Below are 17,756 nucleotides of genomic sequence, written 5' to 3'. Positions count from 1 at the left end.
CCATTTTGACAGAGGCATTTGATGTGAGTGACTGATGAGCCATGTGAAGACTCTGAGCAGCTCCATAGTGGCCATCAGGCACAAAATACTTGGCTCACCTGAATTTCACGGAGAACATTTACACTGTAGTATTTCTGAAACAGATTCTAAATTTGGTTTTTTAAACAATTTAATTGCATACTCACACATACAAAAGCCGTATCAAAACAGTACATGAGAAAGCAAGATAAAGTTACTGATACAGAGAAAAGAAAACATGGAAGATTGAAGAATGGGAACACTGCAGCCTAGAACAAAAGTAAAATATTTAGGAATATCACTTGGGGAACCCCCGCCCCCCCAATGTAGCTAGCTCCCAGAATTACACCGATACAAGAAAACCACTTTCAAACTTTAATGGGCACTGTAACAAAACTACCTAAGAAATCACATCAGACATTTGCAAGTTCTGATTTTTTCATGGTCAGTATACAGGGCAATCTCCACAGAAGAAAACACAACTGGCATTGGATGTATAGTTCCTTTCCAGTCACTTTAAGATATCCACAACTTAAATCTCCTGGTCTAAAACTTCACAAACCTCATGCAGAAAGACGAGGTTAGCAAACTTAATAGAAGGTTTAAAGAGAGATCCATTTATCCAACAACCTTGTTGCCCTGAATTACTGCTTCAAGGAGGTAAGCATGAGCCTTGCAGATGCCCCAAATTTAAAAACAAAGAAGTCCCCAACTCAAATGTTGTGAAGGGGTATCTTTTAAGAAAAGCTAAATTCAAAATACATAGTTTCACAGCAGCTGAACAGAACTAACAGTCTTCAGCTACGACCTCATTGGGGGGTCTAAGCTGCACTCATTTTGTCAAGTTATTTTATGAACACTGTAGCTGCACATCAGTTCTGTGATGAGACAGAACAACAGCACAACTATTAAGGCTGCAGGGTTTAGTGTTTTACAAAGTGTACTATTAACTATGCATATACAAACCCAAGTGAGAATTTAAGCAAATTTCATGTTAACACACCATGTCAGCTGATGGAGCTAGAGCTGATCCATCACTCAGCCCATTGTTGGAAGAAAACGGGTGCTGAACATTTTTTCCTTTGGTATTGTGATTGAAGGGCCTGCAAACAAAAAAATTTTAAAGACAAGACCAATGCATTTTAAATAAAGTATCCAACTTCCTACAAATACTTTACACACAAATATTTCAAAATCTATCATTAAGTACATACACACCTATTTTTGTAGTAGTTGAATTCACACATACAGCAGAAACCCCATTTAAAAAAAAAAAAATCTTTTACTATAATCCCCTTAAAAGTAGCTATTTTTCATTTGACAGTTTTGGCAAGGCTGAACAAAACCTTAGTAGCTGGTAGTGGTCCTTATCCTCAGTGAGAGTAAATGTGCAACTATGAATATTCCAGGATTCATTTGTTGCTGTTAAAATCTTTAGAATACATGACAAATGATACCAAAACCATTTAGTTAAGAAGGCTCTTAAATTCTATTGTATGATCACCCACAGCTGCTCTTCTGCAACAGCTGACAAGACTCTCACAAAACCACTCTGCAAAAACCAGACTTATTCCAGGAAAGAAGCCTTATGTTGTTCTTCCTTGGCTCAGTTTGTTGCATCTGACCAACCAGGAGAGGATCTGGAGAACACTGCTGCAGAGACTGACAGGCATACATGAAATCTTGAGTTTCTATTTCACTTTGGGCAAGGTTAGCAGTGCACATTACATGCACCAAACTTGTAAGATAAATTTCCTACATCTTCCTTTCTGAACAGGTTCCTTATAAAACAGATCTGAAAGAATTATCTGTGACTATCCTTATTTGCATGGACATTAATCTCCACAGCAGTAACACTGCAGGGGGAAAGACACCCAGTCGAACACTTCCTGCAGGTTCACACTGCCTAGGCAAATAAACAAGTGAACATAATTTAGATTTGACAGTACCACAATACTCCTGGCATCTAATCTTTAGATAGTTGTGACTGGTTATCGAAACAGAAGGTGCAGTGGGATCAGCAGGTGGTGGTGGGAAGGAGGCACAGTCCTCCTTACTACAGCCTGGCATTTCAGCAGATCTCTCTCCCTCTGAGCCCTTATCAGCCATCTACTACAGTGCTTAAAACTTTCAGTTTCATACATTTTCAAGCCAAACCAATTTGTTTTTTGCTGCCTCTCAATGAAACAGTATTTGTACTCAATGTGTTCCCACAGTACCAGACACGCATACCAACAACATGTTAGTAAAGGTTAAAGAACACACTAAAAAAACAACAGCCCAAGGAAAATGTCTGGAATCACTTACTTGGTCAAGTCTTCCCCCAGGCTGGCATTTAAAGACATGAAAAGATTTAATAAAGGTTTACCTTGCTTGTCTTTCTGAGCTGCTGCCACACAGCCCAAGCTTAAAGTCTGTCCTGGTCTAAATTCAGAAGTGAAAAGGAAAGCAAGTTCAAACACAGGGTTACAACCAAGTCCCAGGAAAAGGTGTTCTATAAACCTGTTTTCACCTTCAGCACCCACCCCTGCCCATCATTTCAACGAGACCAAGCTTCAAAGTAAGTGCTGTCAAATTGTACAAGAGGAGGTCCAAGGAAAGAGCTTCCAAGTAGAGTATCTATAGCCATAAGTGCACCTTGGTGATAAATAAAACACATTCCAAGTAAAAGGAATCCTGATTTCCTGTTTGCACTTAGTATTTTCCACATTATTATGCAAAACTTGTAACATACTGGATTGCTGAACTGGATTCTACAGTGTACCTTTTCAACACAGCTTAACTGCAGGGCTTAAATGCCAAAGATCTGACTCATTTGTGTTTTGTGACAAAGGCTGAATCTGAATTTTGTAACAGAGAAAAAGGCATTTCATGCTTGTCCAAAATACTAGTTTCTGTGAAACAATGGCATTAATGTGTCACATGCCAGAAAGCACAGAAAAGTCACATGGAAGGCATTTTTTTTAAATGCAGAAACAAAAAAACTCGTAACTTATGCACTACTGGGCAAAGTGAAGTTGGTTTTTTTGGTATCTTTTAGTCTTCATGTGGGAGCTGACAGAAAATGTACGTATTTATGAGATGCTTTCTTGCACACTGTGTGCACACAAGAGGGTGGAACAGATCTGGCAACATGGGGCACTAATGAGAATTGTGAAAATACACCTTCCTAACCGAGGCTTTGGAGATCTGACATGCACTACACAGCAACACTGTGTAATGAGAAATGCTAGCAAGCACTTGCTGGGGATGTACGTGGTCATAAAGCGTAGGCCTGGAGCTCAGAGGGGACCTGAGCCTGCTTTAATCACTCTCACTGAAAATGCACAAGATCCTATAATATTGCTACTTCAACCACCACAGTGACTATTGAACTGAAAGCTTTAGATCAACTTACTTCTGGAGAAGAGAAACAAAACAAATCAGTGTCTTCATCTTTCCCATCACCATGCAACACTGTAAAAGCAAGCAAAGAAAAAAACCACTCCTGTAGGGCCATCCTAATCCATGAGACAATAGGAATACACGATCACCAGTGTAGTCTTCTAAACAGTATTCATTGAATCAACAGGAATTAGAACCCTGACTTTTTTTAATGAGAGAATTTAAGAGCTAGGAACAGAAGTCCAGATAAACAGAAGACTTAGCTGAGAATTACAAAGACTGACTTGTGTGTGCTGATTAGGGCATTATCTGTTATCATTAGCTATACTATGCTGCTGCTATATTCAGTACAGGATAAACATACAAAAGGCAAAAAGGCAAAATCCCACACACATTCAAAAAGCATAGTTAAGTACAGGAGAAAATTGCTTCATAAACACCCATAAATACTGTGCATCCCATACAATTTTTCAACTCCTAGAAAAAGTTACTCATGCAGAAAAACACAGAAAAATAAGGTTTCTTTTAGAACAAACTTGTCAATCACTTTGTCAAGAAAAAGAGCAGGAAAGGAATCAAAAGGTACTGATTATTCTTGCTAACTACTGGGTAAGTAGTAAATAAACAATGTATTAATCAAATCTAGGAGTCCATCTACTGTCCTTAACAGACAATATAAAATAAAAATTAACAGTGGCTAGTGCACACAATAAAACTGCTGGTAAAAAGATCCCAAAGCCTTACCTTCTGCACTAAGAGCTTTTGACATACAACACAAATCACCATTTCTCTGATGTGGTTCTGTAAAATGCTCTTCTAGTACCTTAGGAGATTGCCTTCAGAAGTAAAAGCAAAGTTTTAGAATCATAAGGAATATTAGTAGGAAACTGATTCTTATTTCCAGCTCTCTTAGAATGAAGCTCATCCACTTTTACCAAATGACATTATGAAGAAGCTGCAATTAACAAAACACACCACAAAAAATTTGTTACCTTCTCTTAACTGGAAAAGTAGTTTAGCTCTGTGACACTGAATTCATCATACATAAAAGTGATGCTACAACTGTTAGGTATGCCGTATTTCAGCTAACTAAATCGTTATGTAATTAGTTTTAATCACATTCATGTTATCTAAAATATATTGTATAAATTGACAGTGCCAGCTCGTAAAAAATACATACAGACCAATATGATACAGTATCTGACAGCATACCAAATTGCATTTAAAATTTCTCTTTCCAAGATCCTACTCTAAATACTGAAACTTTTCAGAACCTGCGTGTTTTACTCACATATGTAACACATAAAAACAGAGTCACTTGCAACCCTGCAGAATACAAACATTACTTTCTACATTTTCTCACTTCTATTTCCTGGCAATTGCACTACCAGAGCTTAAAAATATTAACATCAAAATCCACACACCTGACGTGTTTCATTCTACTTCTGGGAAGCTCTTTATTACTACCAGCCAACAAGGAGAACTCTTCCTTCCCACTCATGGTGCCTGACCTTAAAAAAAAAAATAGACAAATTCTTTACAACACAGTCCAGTTCATCCCTTGAGCCAATACTACAGGTTCACACCACTTTGCGAACAGCAAAATGAAAGCGGCAGACACAAATATCATATAAAGGATGCACCTATTTCTTCCCTGAAAAGCAAATCTCCTAAATGCAAGAGACCAGCAGCGTGCTCTGCACTGCTCAGCTGCTCCCCCCCGACCCACCTGCCACTACTGCTCCTCAAGCCTCCTTCCTGATCACGTATCCCCAGTACGGTGGTATCTCCATACTGTAGGATCACGCCCTGTCTGCAATCCCCCACATATCCCGACCCCGACTCCATTCCTTGAGGACTGCTACCGACCTCACCACCTTCCGTGGGCTGCGTTTTGGTTTTTTTTGGCGACTGTCCGAGAGGTGCCCTTTCCCCGCTGCGCTGCGGGCGGGCGCAGGGACGCGCGGCTGCCGCGGGCCCGAGGCGCGCCTGCCGCTCGCGCACCGCGCCCGCTCCTCGCGCCGCCTCACGGAGCCCCTCGCGCGCCAAAATGGCCGCCGGCTCCGGGCGCCTGCGGAGGCGGCCGCAGCCAATGGCGGCCAGGAGCGAGGGGCGGGGCGGCCGCGCCCGGCCGGGTTCCTCCGCCGTGGGCCGTGAGAGGAGGGGCCGTGCGGTGGGGGGAGTGTGTTTTTTGGGTCCTGTAGTGCAACACCAGCCAGCTGTCAAGCCCCACGCAGACCCTCACTCGCTACCCCACCAGTGGGATCGGGGAGAAAATCGGGAGAGTAAAAGGTAGAAAAACCATGGATTGAGGTGAAGACGGTTTAATAGAGAAAGCAAAAGCCACGCATGTAAGCAAAGTAAAGCAAGGGATTAATTCACTGCTTCCCTTGTGCAGGCAGGTGTTCAGCCATCCCCAGGAGAGCAGGGACCCATCACATGCAATGGTGACTTGGGAAGACAAACGCCATCACTGCAAACATCCCCCCTTTCTCCTTCTCCCCCCAGTTTCTACACTGAGCATGATGTCACATGGTCTGGAACATCCCTTGGGTCAGTTGGGGTCACCTGTCCTGGCTGTGTCTCCTCCCAACCTCCCGTGCATCCCCAGCCGCCTCCCCAGCCCGGCAGTACAGAAGCAGAAAAGGCCTTGGCTCTGTGCAAGCTCTGCTCAGCAATGACAAAAACATCTCTGTATTATCAGCACTCTGTTCAGCACAAATCCAAAACACAGCCCAGTACCAGCCACTGTCAAGGAAATTAGCTCTGCCCAAGCCAAAACCAGAATACTGGACTAGAAGCCATTAAGTCCGTGCTTTGGGGTTACTTTATTCTGCGTGCATTCTCGCTACTCTCTGAAGAAGTAAGAGATGTTTTTGTAGTGTTTTGCCACTCGTGTTTTGGCTGTCACAAATGTAGCATGATACTCTCCAGCTTGTGTTTAAGCATCTCTAGTGAAATATGGTTACGTTTTAAAATTAAAAATACATTGATTTTCCCCTACTGATGTCCAGGTGTTAAAAAGATAAGATACTTGTTGGTAGAATTGCCCTGTTAAGGTTTTGGGCTCGATATGCTCAGACCCAGGGGGAGGCTACCAAAGCTTATCAAGAAGGATGTACCACTGATAGGGGGCACAGGGAATGCTGAAACACAAACCTTACTCAAGGTTTTCTTAATAACAGGGTGTACTGCAGTTGGTGTGGCCAAGGCAAACAGAAAAGAGTCAAAAGAGGAGAGACTACAGTCCTGTCTGCTGAAAGGGCAGGAGAAGAATTTCAGGGGTAATGAGGAAGAAAGCATGCAGAAAGAAGCAGTGAAATTCAAAAATTATGCAATTCTATGGAGTAGGGCCTCATCTACTTTTTGATAAAACACCCAAATCAAACAAGTTTGCTTTGGTTTTGTTTACCTCCACTTGAATGAGCCTGATGAGTGTGTGAGGGGTGGAACTTTCCAGAAATTATCCTCAAACTGACCTGCCTTGTAAATAATTTCCCTCGGAAGGGAACAAATTAATAATCTCTCTCTCTCTGTGTCCCATAAGAGCTAAATGCCCTTCTCCTGCTCTATGAATACCCATCATCTTTCCTCTCCTATTCTCCAACTACTTTTTGCAATGAAGCTAAAATCTCAGGTGTTTCCTCAACATGTATTTAGCTGTGGAAATTACTTCCTCTGCCTCAAATGTGAGGACAGGGTTGTGCACCCAAAATTTTGTCTTAACCTTCTTTATTCTGTGTTAATTCCCACTTAAAATTTAACTCATAAACAGCTTCTTAAGAACATAATGAATAACAGCTGAGGAGTAAAATGTAGGATTGATGATGGCAGACCTGCTGTGGATGTAGCAGAGAAAGGGATATGATAGGAAGGTTTGTCTTGAATAGAGGTCTGAATGCAATTTTAAACCAGGAGAACATGACTGTCTAAAAAGCAGTCTAGAAACCTAAATTGTCTAAACCAGCAGAATATGATTGTCCAACTAGCTATGAGAGGGCTAATTAGGCCTAATTAGCTCTTTGGTAGGAAGACAGCTCATCCTTGCTTATATTTAAGTTTTAGTTCCATTTAATAAATAAGTGACCAACAGCAACAAATGCTCGAGTTATAATTTTCTGCTTATGAATTGCGCCAAAATTTAAAAAAACAGCTTCACATTCTGCTCTCTAAGCCTTTAAAAAGAATTAAAAAGATATAAATAAAAGTTATATATCATGGATGTATTATGGGATTTTATAGCTCTGTCAGCCTATATCTGAGAGAATAAACAAACATACACATCATCCCTTCAGTTTTGCACTCACACCACTCTGAAAATCTGAAGACAAAACCGGCGGCTCGGTTAATCATTCCTGAAAAAGCAGCAGGTTTCCTGCCAGGAAGGAACGCCTTGTGTCCGTGCCATTAGCTGCTCAGAGAGCATCACCGATGTTCCCTAGTCATACGCGGCGGTGTGTCAGCAGGAGGGCCGGTGTGTCCCGCGTGTGTCCCCACGAGGTGGCAGCATGGGCTAACCCTGGCCGCGCTCGCCCGCCCGCCCGCCGGCGGCAGCGGCACCTCGGCCGCGGCACCCGCTCTCGGCGTGGTGAGAAGCACGCTGCGATTGAAGGATGCTGCTGGACAGACTGGCGGCTTGGGTGTGAACTCTGCAGTTGTATTCTAAAGTCACAGTCAAATGCAGCTTGAAAAGATGTATTAGGTCGAAACGACGCCGTGTAGCGCTACAGGCTGGGGGAAGGCTGGAAAGCTGCCCAGCAGAAAAGGACCTGGGGGTGCTGGTCAAGAGTCGCTGAACATGATCCAGCTGTGCCCAGGTGGCCAAGAAGGCCGATGGCATCCTGGCCTGGATCAGCAGTGGTGTGGCCAGCAGGACCAGGGCAGTGACCGTCCCCCTGTACTGGGCACTGCTGAGGCCACACCTCCAATCCTGTGTTCAGTTCTGGGCCCCTCACTGCCAGAAAGACATTGAGGGGCTGGAGCGTGTCCAGAGAAGGGCACCGGAGCTGGGGAAGGGTCTGGAGCACAAGTCCTGTGAGGAGCAGCTGAGGGAGCTGGGGGTGTTTAGCCTGGAGAAAAGGAGGCTTGGAGAGACCTTATCACTCTCTACAACTGCCTGAAAGGGGGCTGTAGCCAGGTGGGGGCTCTTCTCCCAGGTAACAAGAGACAGAACAAAAGAACACAGCCTCAAGTTGCACTGGGGAGGTTGAGGTTGGACATAAGGAAGAATTCCTGCATCAAAAGGGTGGTCAAACATTAGAACACACTGCCCAGGGAGGTGGTGGAGTCACCATCCGTAGATGTGGAGACCGAATGTGACACATAGTGCTGTGGTCTAGTTGACAAGGTGGTGATTAGTCTGAGGCTGGAGTCAATGTTGGAAGTCCTTTCCAACCTAAATGATTCTATGATTCTATTCTATGATTCTATGTTTTCTTGGTAATTTTTCCAGCCATCTGTTATTTCTTCAAATGCGTAATTGCATCTTCCTTTCTCATTGTCTGTGTCATGCCTTTTCTCAGCAAAAATTTCTGCTTTCAAAATTTAATTAGTAAATGCACTAAAACTGTCCTGTTTTAGTTTTTTTTAAAAAATTGTGGTTTAGATGATAGGTTCTGCAAGTGTGTATCTTGGTTATTTGGTATTTGTACTTAATCTTAACTCCTTGCCCACAGTTACTGGCTCACAGTACTTATAATTATCTTTCTGAAGTATCACAGATTTAAGTAATTTATACTGTGAAAGAGATTTGACTTTCCATGATCATCAGTTTTTTCGTTGCCAGTATGTACTTTCTTGATTTCTATATCTACTCAATGTGCAAAATTTCTGCTCTAATAGTACAGCTGGTATTTTCTTCAGTGAAGTTTATATCATGATAAATAGTTAATTTTTACAGCTCTAGTGTCTGGCAGCAGTCACTCAAGTAAAAGAGTTATTGCTTACTTATCTTCATTTACTACATTGCTTTTATCGCTGTGCCTAAAATTACTTTTTATGACCAGTTAGTGTTGATCTAAACCTGTTCTGCTGCTGAAAGGAATGGTCTTGCATTTTTCTTGTCCCAGATGTGTTTTCACCCTGTCCTTGTGGTACCACTAGTGTTTCTGGCACCACACTGGATGGATCAGTGAGCTGGATGTATAGGTTGCTGTTGAGTAAGCATTTTGTTCCCTCATAATTCTTACCAAGAGCCTTGGAGCCTTGCACTTAACAATGCAGTCAGTGGCTGTTCTTACATGGGCTTAGTAGTACCTCTACCCAATAACCACTTAGTAGTGGTGCTTATATTCAGTAGCTATTATTTATCTAATTTTCTATGAATGAAATTAATTGCAGAGTATGCCAGATATATTTTTCTCATCCATCCTGTTGGTTAAAACCAACAAACTATCTGTAAGTGTAATGGTGGACAGTTTGGTCCTAGGCACTTCTGTGGCATTGGTGCTGAAATGACACTGCCTCTTTTCTCTAGAGAATCTTTCTGTCTGTCTGAAACACAGTGTAGGAAATCTGCTTGCTCTGTCTTCAGATATATTAGTAGTAAAAATATGACAAAATTCATAGGGATAAGAGTGTTTAATTTAAAGGGTTATTGTGATTTTTACCACACTTCTAGTGCATGAATCAAGCTTTCATCCTTTAAAATTCCTCTTACAAACTTTTTACTGTAAGCATAACACAGTACTATTTGTTTAAATTCCATGCTTTTTTAGCATGTAGGGAAGTAGCAGCCAGACACGGAATTGTGAATTAACCTGGTCCATTGTATTCAGCTGCTGGGTCTGGTAGCCTGACAGAAGTGAGACTATTGATGCTCCATCTCTCCAGGTCCAGCCAGTAGTGAGATTTGAGTGTGCATTCCCAATTTTGATTTACTGTTGAAAAGACTACAATGCACCTTGACCACACAGTATAAGGAGGGGTATCTGTAAATAAAGACTTGTTAAACAAGCAGAAAATCTTTTTTTGACCTCAGTTTTCCGTCTCTGAAATTCAGTATGTCTGTAGCAATGCACAGATTTAGGTCCCATGCAGACATGAATATCAAATAGAGAGATTGCTGTATCCCATGGGATCTGACTGAAGCCTCTGTGTGGGCACTGAAGTTGGTTTGGGGGTCTTGCAATTGCATTTGTTTGTATGGAGAGGTATAAGAGATGTTGAAATCTTTCTGCAGATCACCACTGTTAGGCTCATTGAAGATTAAATTCTGTCTCTAGGCAAACCAAGCTTTCTCTTTTGTTCTTAAAATCTTTAAGAGATTTGATTTCACAATAAAAATTCTGCCTGGTCATATGGTAAAGTGTACTCCTGACAAATTATGTTCTCTTGTTAAGAAACAAATTCATTAGAAGATTTTTTGGAATCACCTATGCAAAATGAAAGTGTAAAGATCAGCAGTATTTTTTCAGTGCCTGTGCACAAAGTTTCAGCAGTTCAAGGTGTAAATATGCAACAGTATTCCCTTCACAGCAGATTGTTGCAATGTTTACCTCATGCACCTGTATAAATGTCTCAACATCCCCCCTGAGCTGCTCATGTTTGGTGTCCCTTACTCGATCTCCCCATAAGACAAAACCATTCGTTTCTTTGTCTTTTATAACCAACACATAGACAATTGTTGGTCTTAAGAAGGCATTTAGAGAATTTACTAGCTAGATTTCTTCATAATGCATTGAAAATGGGTAGTGATGAGGGAAGAGTATGGATTATTTCTATGGTTAATAAGGCTCTATGATGGTTATGAGCTTGAATATTGAAACTGCTGAAATGACAGTTTAGTACAATATTCCTCCACTAACTCCTTGCTGGACCTTGAGCTAGTTAGTTAGTGATTATCATGATGATTATCACGATGATTATCATTTCCCCTTGTTTATTTTGGTTTCTTTGTGATGTTTCTCCAAAAAGTATAAACAAAGGAGTTGGATGGCTGTTAGGATTGGTTCTGAATTCTGTTGCTTTGCTGATAAAAGTGATGTTGTTTAGAAAGAACAGGATTACTACCCTGTGGCACATCCATTCCAATCCCTGTCATTGTAATTACTATCAAATTAATTCTGGCTATTCTAGGAAAGATAAAATATTTTACTAGAAGGTACCCTGTGTCTTAAGGTTTTTGTGTTATTCATGCATAAAAAAAGAAGGAATTAAATCAATGACAAATGGAGAATCTGAGTTTAAAATGACTGCTAAGCAAGTGGGGCACATTCACAGGGTTGTGAGGGTTTTGCTTTTCAGTCTACACAAGGCATAATATTAAAAATCCAAGAAACAATATGTTTGTGGGCCCAGAGAAATATATGGCTATGTGCCTCTTGTACCGACTGTTCCCAGAAATTATCTTTGTATTGTTCATTTTTTGGGGTGCACATCTGCTGTTTGAAAGAGTGTAAAGCATTGCTGCTATGTATACAGCACATGAGAATTAATAAGCCCAGAGCTTTTGTGGAATTAAAAAAAAAAAAAAGAAAAAGACCTGTATTTTAAATTTCACTTCCTTTAAAAACACAAGAAAATATCATGAACAGAAAGTATTTTTTGTTTATTTTGGCTGGTATAGCTGTCTGCTTCATCTTTCATTTTTTTCTGGAATAATAACTGAAATGTGTGGTTAATAACTTCTATTGGTGTAAAAGCTATCTTTTAGTACATTCATATGATGCTGAGCATAAAATTGAAGTTGATAATTATACATGAGGAAAAATTACTCCAAATTACAGGAGTATTCACTTTTATCCTTTGTATTTAAAGGTAAAAATTGCTGTGAATTATTAGAAATACACAGAGATTGCTGTAGAAGAAGGCTTACATGGGCTATAACTCTTAGGATGGATGTTGCTGAAGAATGGAGTATAGGATAAAGTATTTTGTAAGAACTTGAGCAGGCATGGTTGTTCATTCCTTCTAAGTAATGTAAGAACTAGAAGGCGCTTGATGAAACCATAAACTGACAGGCTTACATTAAGCAAAAACCACTTTTTTAAACAATCCATAATTAAACATTAAAAATTATTTCCTGCAGAATTATAAATCTAATAAGATATGATCAGTCAATTTTATAGCCTGTGAATCAGACCAGTAGAACTGTTAAAAGGTATGGTGCACATATGATCTTCTAATTCTGTTAGTCTCTCAGTGCTCACAGCAAAAGAGTTTACTGAGGGGAGCACCATTCCATACTGGTCTATTTTTATATGTTTGCTCTAAACACCCACTTATGGCCACAGAAGAAATAAGACCACTTTTCCCTAATTGTCTCTTTGTATGGACCAGTATGTATTTGCTTGTGTTTCCATGCTAATACATTCTGATCCCAAGAATCTAACAGAGATCTAATAAAAAAAATTAATATTACAGAATGATACTGTGATTTAGGAGAACTAAATTCAGGCATAGCACAAGAGTATTAAGTATACATACAGTAAAATGTTAACACGTATACTTACTTCAGATGTTTGATTTGTTTTTTATACATGGTCTAAATGCACTTTTAACAAGTGCATTTGTATTAGCAGTAATAAATAGTTACCTCATCTCTTTGTCATCATCACTAAAATGTATTTAGTGATATTTAGTGTATTCCATGGTTGGGTAAACATTCCAATTAACATATTGGTTAATACATTGACTTTAGCAAAAATGACACTATTTGAGTTGAGAATGGGAAGAAGGTTTCTTCACATGAAGATACAATCCTTCCAATATAGGCTGACTGCCTGCTGTTGGAATGCATTGGGGAGTCATTAAGAGCAGTTAAAGCACAGGATTACATTTCTTATGGTAGTTGTTCTAGCCCCTTATTTCATGTAGACAAGACCTTTTTTGTAAATACTTATAAGGTGCCTGAGGTTCATAGCATTTTAGAGAATATACTGAGAAAATTTATGACATATTCTTAATCAAGGGCTAAAAAAACTTGAGCATTTTCCAGTGTCTGCCTTCTGTGAAGGAAACACTTTGCTGGATTTTCTCTCTATGTTATTTTCTCCATTTTTTCAGTCAAACTTGTCAGGCTGAAACAATGCATGGAAGCTCTTCGCTGTAACTCACCCATGTTCCAGGAATCACTGGAGTTCTAAATGGAAAATGTGAAACCTGTTCTTCTAAACTGAACAACATACACAGCCAGATTAGAGTGGTAGAGCAGTGGCTGGAACAATGAGAAAAAGAAATCCAAAATTTTCAAGCAGACTTCAGTTAAAATAATGGAAAATACTAGAGTATAATCAGAAATGCTAGAAATTCTTAAGAGTATATTTCCATGTATTTACAAAGCAGTGCTCAGTTGCATTCCAGGCAAAGTTGCTCAGTTGCTCTGGTCAGTTGTTTTCAGTCTTTCCAAGCAGGTCATAGGTCTAAGAGTCCTGGACACATGTTCAGAAGTTCAAATCAAGTTGTTCTCCTGGAGTTGCTAATGACTCTGGGAAAGAGCCTCCACCTGGGTTTGAAAGTGTAGTTTTGTGCGTGGGTTTGTTGGGTTTTTTTTCCAGGTGCTTTTAAAAACATCCATCTCAGACATGGTTCTCCATGGAGTTTGCAGTTGAGGAATGCCATTAGGTAAGACAGGTTGTTTCAGCAGCTTCTGGATGTGGGCTTGAGGGAGATTACTTGAGAATGTAGAGAAGAGATGTGGTGTTCGTGAAAATGTAGGTGGCAGGATGGGACTTAGGGAAAGAAAGCTTGACAAAAAGTGTATTCATCCCTGCACAAAATAGTATGCTGCAAATATTACGTGGTTTTACTTACCTTTTTTGTATTCTGCTGATGTAGCCATAGAAGCTCTTCCTAGGACTGATAAGATCCCCGAAGTTTTAAGTGTTCTTGAGGCTAGTGAGAGCAGTGTGTTTTTCGGGCTTCCTGTAGTATTATTTAAAGGTACAGTTTCAAAAAGAGTTCCAAAGCGTACACAGAACACTGTTAAGCTAATGTTGCCCTCCATTACAATAGTTATTTTGGTACGGCTGCGAAGAAATGAAGTTAGCAAAACATCAGTATGACTTCACAGAGGTAACTTAGAGAGACCAGCTGAGACTGGGACATCTGCCTTACAACCTTTCTCTGATATGAATTCTGCCCAAATGATTCTGCTGTCTAATAATGTGTCTGGAAGAGACACACTCTTCTCTCCAACATGTACAGGTTCTTTTGCATTCTGTCTGTGCACATTATGTCCTGGGTTTGGGATTTATTAATGCTTTCAAGCATAACTGAGAAAAGACCAAAGTACAGTTGGTTACTGCAAATGAAATTTTGAAGGAGTGTGCAGAAGGTGCTGAACATACCTGAAATCACAGTCCTTAGGAAAAAAAGCAAAGCTTTCATTTTATGCCTATCCGCAACTGACTTTCCAAAGTCAAATTAATTCAACCCAAATGGTAAGATAATCTGACCACAGGGAGCACACTTATAGGGTGTCTTTCTTTTAGCAGAGTTGACAAAAGAGCATTTTTCATGCTGCGGTATTAAAGAGACCATCTTTATGCTCCACAAGTCATGTGTTTTTATCCACTCTGATGGCAGATTTCAGAACTCTCCTTCTGGTACGAGAATTTACAGAACATTATTTTTTGATATATTCACATAATAGCTTTATGAGAAAGAGATGGGACTGTGATGCTGTTACTGATTTTTATCCTTTGAGTCTAAAATCCTATACTGTAAATTTATTTGCAAATTGCTGTGAATTGGATTACTATAATTGCAGTTCTAGAATCATTCAATTAAATTAATAACATTATCTGAAATTACATGTTAACTTTTTGCCAGGTTTTTCAAAGATAGTAAGAATTAATTCAGTCAGCTTGGCTTTTAGTTATTTTCTTTGTTTCTTTGGGTCATTGTGTTTTCTGTTAGTAATTATTACTCTAATTAGTCGATAAAGATTTATGGCAAAGAATTAATTAAAAGCCATGCTCAAGAAAAGCTTGTTTGTGTTTTTCTAATAAGATATAGCATTTGCTTTCTCATGATCCAAGTGGCAGGTTATGTAAACATTTCTATTTCTGATCCTTCTGTGGCTTTTGTCTCTTGTCTATTAAGAATTTTCTGGGGGAAAACATGATCATCAAGTCGGCAATCTGCCTAGGATTTCAGAATGGCATGAAAATAAATAATTACACATGATGAAAATATTTAGGATATTACATTGTGATCATTTCATGTCACTGGCAGACCCATTTCAGGAAGAAAAACAGCATTACATAAAGTCTAGTGGTACAGTAAACAAGGGGATTTAAAGACTGATGGATATCACTGTCTTTTCTCTCCCTAAAGTATCAACTGTAATACTTTAAAAATTAAGTCTTTTCTTTTCTTTTCTTTTCTTTTTTCTTTTCTTTTCTTTTCTTTTCTTTTCTTTTCTTTTCTTTTCTTTTCTTTTCTTTTCTTTTCTTTTCTTTTCTTTTCTTTTCTTTTCTTTTCTTTTTTCTTTTCTTTTCTTCTTCTCTTCTCTCTTCTCTTCTCTTCTCTTCTCTTCTCTTCTCTTCTCTTCTCTTCTCTTCTCTTCTCTTCTCTTTCTCTCTTCTCTCTTCTCTCTTCTCTCTCTTCTCTTCTCTTCTCTTCTCTTCTCTTCTCTTCTCTTCTCTTCCTTCTTCTCTTCTCTTCTCTTCTCTTCTCTTCTCTTCTCTTCTCTTCTCTTCTCTTCTCTTCTCTTCTCTCTTTTCTCCTCTTCTTTCTTCTTTCTTCTTTCTTCTTTCTTTCTTCTTTCTTCTTTCTTCTTTCTTCTTTCTTCTTTCTTCTTTTCTCCATAACAGACAAATCTGCCGGTGGCTGATAAATAACTTGGCTTTGGCAATCTGTAATAGCTCTTATTGGAACAGAGGACCTAATTACATAGAAGGATTTCCCTTCAAGATAACTTGAATTTGTAAACATCTTACTTTGGTCACCTACCTAATCATCAGGAGGAACAGAGCTACTCAGTTCCATACTCCAGGCCTGAATACTACAGTCTCGTTGTAATATTCATAATTCTCTTTAGAATCCAAATATATCTGTTATTCCCCTTTATTTATGTCTTTTATCCTTGCTCTGACTATAATTCTAAAGCTCATCTGAGCTTCTGCTCAGAAGGAAAGTTTTACTTATGTGCTGCATCAAAGGAGAACGTGAAAATGATCATTAAAAGACAAGGTGACCTAATTTAATGTAATTAATCTACTGTATTAAAAATAGCTTGGATATGTCTGGTTTTCAGAAGTATTGCACTTCCAGAGGACTAGTAGAAGACAGTGCATTAGCATGCTCATGAAATGATTCCTATGCCCATATGCCTATGGAAGCAGAAGCTTTTGGCAACTCCTATGGAGCTATATATTTTTCTACACTTTAAAATATTTATCTTGACCTCTGATCTTGTAAACTGGGTCTACTTAATAAAAAAAGCAACTTGAAAACCTTTTTAACCTATGTTCAAGAAATGTTGTTACATCATTGGTTTTTATCAGCCTTTGTCCTTGGAAACCCTTGGAGTCAGGAGAGCAACTTCCATCCATCTTCTTGTGTGAACCTGCTTTAGTACCAGTGGAGTTGCCTTGGCTTCTCCCATTTGGGAAACTGCATACTACTGATTGAGTGATACAGGATCTCTGCTTCACATTGCTCTTAGCCTGAATTAGTGGGAGTTTGGGCCAGTGAAAGTAGCCTGACTGAACACATTTTCTCTTTGAAAGAAACAGAGGAACTGTAAGTTCTGTCAGTAAGGAGTCATGGAAAAAACCCAGGTTATTCATAATGAGAAATCACTTGCTCTAATTTCTGACAAACACGAGATGACATACAGATTTTATTTAGAGGGGTGGTTCTTGTGGGCTTTTTTTTCAACAATAGCATAGAAGATATCAGATATTGTACACTATGTTCATGCAAGATGATACAGTTAGATTCACTTCAGAGAAAGGCAGGAATTCTTTGGGGCTGAGTGCTTCATGATGCAATAGGTTTTTGGGAAAGAGAAATGTTTTGCTGTATAGAAGGAACATGTCCTCTCCTGCCTGTGCCATATCTCCTCTGTGACCCACCTGTTTTCTGAGTGACAGATGTTTTTCAGATGTTTTTCTGTCCCAAGACCATTCATACCACTTTCTTCCATCAGACATTGCACTGTGGATGTCCTCAAGTAAGATGTAAACTGGACCTATAAATATTCTGTGAAAGATTTTGCAATCATGTAGTTTAGAAGTCACAGAGTAAATGGGAATACATAATAGTATGTTGTTGTGAGCAAGGCAAGTGTCATCTGAAAGATCCTTAACGTACTTTTTCTGTCTGGCAGGCCTCGCTGCTCTATTATGTCAGTTTTTGGGGAAGCACATGAAGACAAAGATGGCCTGGTTGGATAGAGTCCCAGG

The 17,756-nt window shown here is 39.6% G+C and overlaps 1 protein-coding gene across 2 annotated transcripts in view; it reads right to left on the bottom strand.

The window, feature by feature from the left end:
- RNF17 (ring finger protein 17) overlaps positions 1–5,392 on the bottom strand; it is a 40,890-nt gene extending 35,498 nt beyond the window's left edge. For both annotated transcript variants that reach the window (XM_019286495.3, XM_019286496.3), the window contains exons 1-6: positions 5,272–5,392; positions 4,827–4,913; positions 4,147–4,238; positions 3,416–3,474; positions 2,387–2,442; positions 1,022–1,121 (exon numbers count right to left, since the gene is read on the bottom strand). In XM_019286495.3, coding sequence (XP_019142040.3) covers positions 1,022–1,121; positions 2,387–2,442; positions 3,416–3,474; positions 4,147–4,238; positions 4,827–4,903 — 384 coding nt within the window. In that variant the 5' untranslated portion in view covers positions 4,904–4,913; positions 5,272–5,392. The remainder of the gene's footprint in view (positions 1–1,021; positions 1,122–2,386; positions 2,443–3,415; positions 3,475–4,146; positions 4,239–4,826; positions 4,914–5,271) is intronic.
- Positions 5,393–17,756: the final 12,364 nt, after the last annotated feature.

The sequence above is a fragment of the Corvus cornix genome, chromosome 1 (genome assembly GCF_000738735.6).
Source record: "Corvus cornix cornix isolate S_Up_H32 chromosome 1, ASM73873v5, whole genome shotgun sequence".
NCBI lineage: Eukaryota > Metazoa > Chordata > Aves > Passeriformes > Corvidae > Corvus > Corvus cornix.
This window is presented reverse-complemented; position numbering and strand designations above follow the sequence as displayed.